Below are 7,627 nucleotides of genomic sequence, written 5' to 3'. Positions count from 1 at the left end.
TCCCCAAACCCCCCCCCCCCCCCCCCCCCCATGCTGCCACCCCATTAGGATTGCAGCCGCAGTGAACTATTCCAGCAACAACCTGTCCTTACTGCTGCAGGGATGAGCAAGGTGGCTCCTCACCAAGTTCAGAAGCACAAGGAGTGAGCCTTGTCTCCATAAAGGTCAGGTTAATAAATCCCTGGGGGCTTTTAGGAAAGATGGGGAGGCCATTAAACAGTTTCATCCTTGCAAATGAGCACCGATACCACATTTAACTCTTGGTATGGAAGCCATGATTGCAGATTAATCATTTTATATCTGCCTCCAATGAATTCTACCCTTTAAGAGCTGTGACTATTGCTTTGCGCGTGTTCCATCACACCACAGGGTAACAGCGGCAACAGAACAGACTCAAGGTCTNCCCCCCCCCCCCCCCCATTTGGAACAGCAAAGACAGCACACCTGAGTTGAGGGAAGAACCAAATTTCCCACTCAGCATCCCAGCTCCCCTGCCTGACTTNGGGGGGGGGGGGGGGGGGGGATTTTCTGGGGAATCAAAATGAAGCTCGCAGGGTTTAGACACTAAAGAGTGAGCCATGGGCTAATGGCGGCAAGGAGGCTTTGGGGACTTCCGAATCATACTCCATAAAGGCAGAAAAGGTAGTGCTGTTGTTATAATCACTTCATGGCTCATGCAACTGGCCACTGTCCTTGCAGCCCTGGAAGAATGGAAGGGAGGCTTCTGCCTCCCAGAGGAGCTTTGGATTCATCTGGAGCTCACCTTGGGCAGCAAGAGGAGACATGTGCTGGTGACTTCGGCGATGAATCTGGTGGCGGTAGGCATACACTGCAAGGACCAGGACCATGATGCATCCCATGATGCCTCCAGCCACGGGGCCCACGGGGGCGCTTTTAATCATGTTCAATGTGACCACCTCGTCACCTTTGTTAAAACAAGCAAACAGACGTCCCTTATCAAGATTTCCCAAGTGCGGTAGGAAGTGGGGATGGGGGTGAGATAGGAAGGAATAGAGTGGGGTGGGGTGCGGTGAAGAGAAGAGCAGCTGCTGTAAGTTTTGAAAACCTCAAAGAGGATCCACCAGAATGTGGGAGGAGTGGCTCCTCAAATTAAATGTCGGCTGCTCGGCAGAGCAAGAGCACATTTGGCAAGGACTACTAAAACAGGGAGTAGATGAGAACCACCTAAATATGTGCTGCCCCATGCTAAGAGCCTGGTTCCCCGCGTGTGGGCTACCCTTGGAAGAGAAGTCACGTGATACAGAGGTGTGGGCAGCATGGGCCTCTTAGCACGTATTTATTGTACCCAGCAAGCTTTATGGCAATGGGTCTGACGCAGGACTCCTAAACAGGATCACATTTCAAAGCTTACGGGTTCCCTTTAAAACACTACCTGTGCAGTCACATAGGAAAATGCAGGTGGGCATATAAAGTGATGTCTTAGAACAAGGTCACTTCAACTACATCCTAACCTGGTTCAGTAAGAATATGTGAGCTCAGGACCCTTCCTCCCATAGGAGGAGCCTTTCTTCTATACAGGCTAATGTGAGGAGATGTTAGAACAAGAAATAAAGGCTTAAATTTCCCACCTGCCAGGGAGGCTTTGGGACCTTGTGTTAGCTCTAGAAAGACACCGGGAAAACCTCAAAGGAGGTGTGCAGGTAGTATATCTGAGGTCTGGGGGCCTGATCCCAGACATCGTCCACCCTCCGGTGTCCCCGTCCCCCACCCCAAGCTACCCAGACCACACGAGACAGCTCTGGCTTCTGCTGACCCCATGACCTGAAGCAGTGACTTGTGGCCACAGGACTTGTGCCTTGCAAATGTCGCGAGGGAAGGTTGCACCAGGAGAGACCGATGTGCAGCGGTCACTCTACCCATCGCTGGCCCTGTGCTCCTGACAGCTGGGACACAAATTCAAACAAACACCACAGTTCAGCCACACGGAAACCGGGCCTGACACTTCTCAGAACTAGCTTTATGGGAATGAATTCCAGCCTCGTAAATTTTGGCAGGACACATGGCTACTTACTCTGTGTCGACTATCGAAGCCAGCTTTGAAGGTAATTATCTGCCTTGGTTTTGTAACTAAAAAACTACTGGCGGAGAAAGGATATGGGAAACTAGGGTAGAAGAGCATTTTAAGATTTTTGTCCTAGCATGGAGGCAAAAACATTTGTATTCAAGAGTCCAAATATTCTGGGTTTCCAACAAACGTACCTATTGCTCCCAGGTCATCCACATAAGGACTTTTGGCTCCCACGATCCCCCCGAAGCATTCTTTCTGGGGTGCACAGTAAGATTTGTCCAGGTGGGTCTTTCCATCGCTGTCCACCATGCACCATTCACAATCCAACACACCAAAGCAGTCCCTGCCGGAGAGAGGGTGCTGAGTGTTCCGGGAAGCTATGCGGGGCAGAGGACAGCAGATGGGCCTGGGCACCAGACGGCCATCCAGAGCTCCGCTACTTCCTGGTGCCGTAAATCCTTGAGCTTTAGTTTTCTTTCCTTATACAAAGAAGAATAAAAAGCATCTGCCAGAGCATAGCTGGCTTATGTCTCTCAACAACTTGGAAATGAGAGAAATAAAACTGTTCTCTGTGTGGATCATACCACAAAATCCACACATCACAGATTAGAAGAGGATTATTCCAAATCATCTCAAGAGACCCAGAGGCCCCAAGACTCATTAGACTTTGGCCTGACATCCCCCAAGTGTAGAGTCATTTAAAAACCAAAAAAAAAAAAAAAAAAAAAAAAGGAAGGAAGGAAGGAAACATGGTCAAATAAATTTGGGAAACACGAGGCAAGTTAAACAGCTTTCTTTGCTGCGAATTTCTCAGAGCCTTTAATATGTTAAGTGCATTAGGACTCTTTCTAAGAGGATGTGTGCAGTGCTCCACAAATTTAATTCTGAGTTAGTGCCTAACATCCCAAATTAGTATTATCTGATGCCCCCCTATATTCCTCTGCTAAAACATGCACTAAACGTAGAACGGGCTGCCCCTTCAACCCATTGACTGTGCAACCAAATGGCAATGTGCAGCTGCAACACACAAATCACCCCCCACCCCCATCCCTACAGCCTCGGGCAGCCACTATTCCCTGATGGCTAAGCCCAAACCTCCTAGAAAGGAGGGAGATGCAGTAGGGGACATGTAGTTGGCTTTTTTGGTCCTCAAAGCTACCACGAAACCAACTGCTTCCTAACAAAGCAGAACTGATCAGCTACCACGTGTCACCCGCAGAGCTGGGTTCTGTTTCAGGAGCCCAAGAGTCCCTGCCCCCTTGCCCTTAACTTCTTCGTGCCATGTCCTCTCGCATTCTTTTTATCTCAAGAGTAACTTTCCCATCCACAGAGGAGGTGACTAAAATAGGGTACAAATGCCAAGTAGCTATAACGAGTGAAAACCAGACAATTTTATATCCAATGGATAAAATTATTATAGAAGTCAATTTGAAGTCTGAAAAACTGGTACATATTAAAGAAAACATCAAGAATAAGAGTGATAAATATCAGCTGGCAAAGTTCAGTGAGGCTCCCGGTCACCATCCCTTACTAGGTTCCACTCCTGCAGTGATCGCGTTGATGCAAAAGCAAGCACTGGGCGACGCTTACCCACTTTCCATCCTCTGGCTGCATCTGCTGTTGACACACTGGTGAAGGGCGTCTTGCAGGCCAGGGTCAATAGCTGTGTACGTTACCGGTTCCTGGTGGACCTCGCAGCTTGGGTTTCTATGCAGGAGCAAGTCTGGAGGTTAGGGCCAATACCACTCACATTCCAAACTCACCGTGCCTCCGGCCCCTGACTGCGTCAGGCAGATCTGGGTTCGAACCCTGGCCACCTATATGTAACTAGATGAAACCCTGGGCCCATGACTTAACCACTCTGAGCTTCAATCTGTTCATTTATGTACAATACAAACAATATATGTATAAAAAAGGAAATCATAAATATTCAGCAAAACGGGAATGTATACAATCAGGAGTGAATGTTACCTCCCCTGACTCACCACTCTCAATCTTACTTGTCAGAGGTGACCACTATTGACAGTTTAATGAGGGTCCCTTTAGACATTTTCTCTATGCCTAAACAAACATTTACCAGTGTATCAGTACACACAGGATTCTTTCATTTAAGTTCTAGAGAAGGGACTTTCCCCAATTTATTTAGCTGTAGTCTGAAAATGTGTTGCTAATATAAATAATGCTATACTATGTGTAAGCATGAGTATGTATGAAAGGTACCTACAGATTTACCACAAGGTTAATTTGAAAACCAGTGACTCAATGTGCATAAAGTACCTGACACATGGCAGACACTGACTTCTTGTAACAATCCCCTACTTTATATGTAGGGAGCACATATACTTTCAACATTTTCACAGCATTTAAATTTAAACCTGAAAGAAGACTTCATTGGAAGGCTTGAAATCTGGCTCAGGGAACAGTTACCTAATCAGAATGAATCACTTCTTATACCACAACCCAAAAGAAATTTATAAGTGAGGCTCCCGGTGTGCATGTATACGTATATGCCACATACATGTATGTATATGTATATTTTACCGGTTCTCTGCATTGGTGAGGTTGCCAGTGCACTCATTGACCTCTAGAGGGCACTCACAGGGACATTCACATTCATTTTGTTCCATTCTGAAAGGCAAAAGGGAAAATACTATGCAGAGGGTCAGTAACAAACTATATACTACACACGAACAAGAAGAAGTAAAATTAAAATGTTTTTGCGCTAGTTAAAAGGGAGAGTTAAAAGGAAGCTATGACCAAAGGGTTAAACTATAGTGGCCTCCATCCATTACTCTTTGGACAAGGATGCTGTAAACCACGCAGCTAGCAATGCCTCTGCAACCAGGACTTTTCTTTTCTCCACGACACACCCCTGTGCTTTCTGTTTTGCAGGTGCCACTTCAAAATGACTGGCACCAGTTAGGATATTTAACAGTGGAGTAAACGGAGAACCTGACCGATGGCATTTTTACCGGTGACAGTTGAGACAGAGCCGATCCACCATACTACAAGCACAGAAGGCGAGAGAGTCGCAGGTTTCGTTGACAATGCCAACAAACGCATTGGTTCCCGGGATCCTCGCCAGTCTGTACTTAGAACAGTGGCTGCCGTGCACAAGGTTCGTCAAATCTCCCTGGAGACGATGGAGGGGTCAGAAGTGACAGACAACAATGCAAAGTGTCAGCCCTATTGTGGTGAAAACAACCCTTCAACCATCTGTTGAAAACAGCGTACAATAAAATTTTCTTTTTTTTTTTTATTTATTTATTGTTTAATTTACATCCAAGTTAGTTAGCATAGGGTACAACAATGATTTCGGGAGTAGATTCCTTAACGCCCCTTAACCATTTAGCCCATCCCCCATCCCATAAGAGTCTCTTATGTTTTGTCCTCCTCCCTGTTTTTATATTATTTTTGCTTCCCTTCCCTTATTAAAATTTTATTTCTGGGGCGCCTGGGTGGCTCAGTCAGTTGGGTGTCCGACTTCGGCTCAGGTCATGATCTCACGGTTCGTGGGTTTGAGCCCCACGTTGGGCTCTGTGCTGACAGCTAGCTCAGAGCCTGGAGCCTGTTTCAGATTCTGTGTCTCCCTCTCTCTCTGAATCTCCCCTGCTCATGCTGCTCTCTCTCTCTCTGAGAAATAAATAAAACATTAAAAAAATTTTTTTAATTTTATTTCTGACTACAAAACATATAGTTACTGTTGACAGGGAGAAAAATAATTTTTTCTTTGTTTAAAGTTTATTTATTTTGAGAGAGAGCGAGTGAGAGAGCGAGCCTGAGCAGTGGAGAGGCACAGAGAGCAAGAGAGAGAGAATCCCAAGCAGCTCCCCCCACGCCCCCCACCACCCCATCAGCACAGAGCCTGATGCAGGGCTCCATCTCATGAACCAGGAGATCATGACTTGAGCAGAAATCAAGAATTGGGCATTTAACTGACTGAGCCACCCAGGTGCCCTTACACAGAATATTTAAATGACTAAAGCAAGCAACGCTTTCTTCATTCTATACCAAGAAAACATGATAGCCAGCTTCATCTACCATTTGGAAAACCAAAGACTCACAAGCAGCATGGTGAAGTTAAGTAGGCTCATTTCTTTCCGCATGTGTGTCCAATGGAGTAGGTCAACTATGAAATCCCATGCTTATTTCTGTGCCAGTCATCCCTTCCATGTGCAGGGTGAGGATAAGCCTGCATGGATTTGTGGCACTGAATGGATTCTTAGGGGTCCGGATGGATTTTCCAGTGTCTGGAAGATGTCTGCCTCTGCTCTCTAAGCAATAATACAGGCTTCTCATCCCGTTAGCTCCAATGCCCAGAAATGCTCCAGTTCCGTTTTGGAATAACTTGAGCCGTTAAGAAATTATTCTAATTCATATTCCACTAAAATTTGCGTTTCTGAAAAATTTCTCCCAGAGTATGCTGGCTTTGTCTGCCAAAGACTCAGGAAATCATCATACAAACGGTAGAAGACACACAGAGTAAATCAGATTTCCATATAACATCCTTACCTGGCAGCTTCCTTCTGATTACACTCAAGTGTGTCAAGGTCTGCTTTGAAAAGAGTATTCCTTAGAAGGGCGTGACGTCTAAACAGAGTAATAATGACTTCCTTTGCTTTGAATACACTATCCTGTTATACATTCACTTTTTAAACTCTTCTATTACCCAATTTTTTTTGGAGTAGGATTTTTTCTTTTTTTAAAAAATGCTTATTTAGAGAGAGAGAGAGAGAGAGAGAGAGAGAGAGAGAGGGGATGTGTGAGCATAGGAGGGGCAGAGAGAGAGAATCCCAAGTAGGCTCCATGCTGTCACTGAGAAGCCTGATGCAGGGCTCTATCTCATGAACCATGAGATTGTGACCTGAGCTGAAGTCAAGAGTCAGATGCTTCAGCCTCTGAGCAAACCCAGGGGCCCTGAGAGGAGGATTTTCAATTGGCCAATACATCTTTAACAGTTTTAATGATACATTTAATGATATAAATAACTCTTCTAAATAAAAAGCTTACTTCTTGTGAGCAACTTTTTGAATGTCAGTTCTGTCATTACCCTGGAGTTTTCCTAGCTAAGATTATTTACAAATTAATAAGAATATTCTTAAGATCTTTGTTTTCTCTTCAGATCTTTAACCTTATCTAGCTAAGTGTGCAGTTATCTCAAATCAAATACTTAAGAGTATTCTAAGCCACCAAAAAAGAAATTATTTTTGGATGATCTACATGAAAGCTCCCATCTAACTGTGGATGACCAAGAAATGACCTAATTCGGAATTTAAGGAGGCTGCATGATCTCCAGAAGACAGGAAGAGGGGGACACAAGGCACCACGCATATTTACATAAGACTGTGGGAAAGGACCTCAGCAGACATTTCAAAGGGTTTCAACGGGGTGAGTCTTTAAACAAACAAAACCGGAACAAAATACCAAGTGTGAGACCTTAAAACATTCACTGCTCCCCTCTGGGCTCTACAGCCCACAACGGTCAGGCTGGCAAGCTGGACTAAGGTCCTGTCCTCTCATTCTAGAATTCTCAGGCAATGAAAGAGCCACGGATACTGTTCAGGTATTAACTATTATTTCATTTCATATTCCACAGTG

The 7,627-nt window shown here is 45.2% G+C and overlaps 1 protein-coding gene across 1 annotated transcript in view; it reads right to left on the bottom strand.

The window, feature by feature from the left end:
* The window catches only part of CACHD1 (cache domain containing 1), a 127,198-nt gene that overhangs the window by 11,230 nt on the left and 108,341 nt on the right, over window positions 1–7,627 (bottom strand). The window contains exons 19-23 of the mRNA XM_077766137.1: window positions 5,002–5,162; window positions 4,571–4,657; window positions 3,620–3,736; window positions 2,221–2,372; window positions 764–925 (exon numbers count right to left, since the gene is read on the bottom strand). Of these exons, the coding sequence (XP_077622263.1) occupies window positions 764–925; window positions 2,221–2,372; window positions 3,620–3,736; window positions 4,571–4,657; window positions 5,002–5,162 (679 nt within the window). The remainder of the gene's footprint in view (window positions 1–763; window positions 926–2,220; window positions 2,373–3,619; window positions 3,737–4,570; window positions 4,658–5,001; window positions 5,163–7,627) is intronic.

The sequence above is a fragment of the Crocuta crocuta genome, unplaced genomic scaffold, assembly GCF_008692635.1.
Source record: "Crocuta crocuta isolate KB4526 unplaced genomic scaffold, BGI_CrCroc_1.0 scaffold155, whole genome shotgun sequence".
NCBI lineage: Eukaryota > Metazoa > Chordata > Mammalia > Carnivora > Hyaenidae > Crocuta > Crocuta crocuta.
This window is presented reverse-complemented; position numbering and strand designations above follow the sequence as displayed.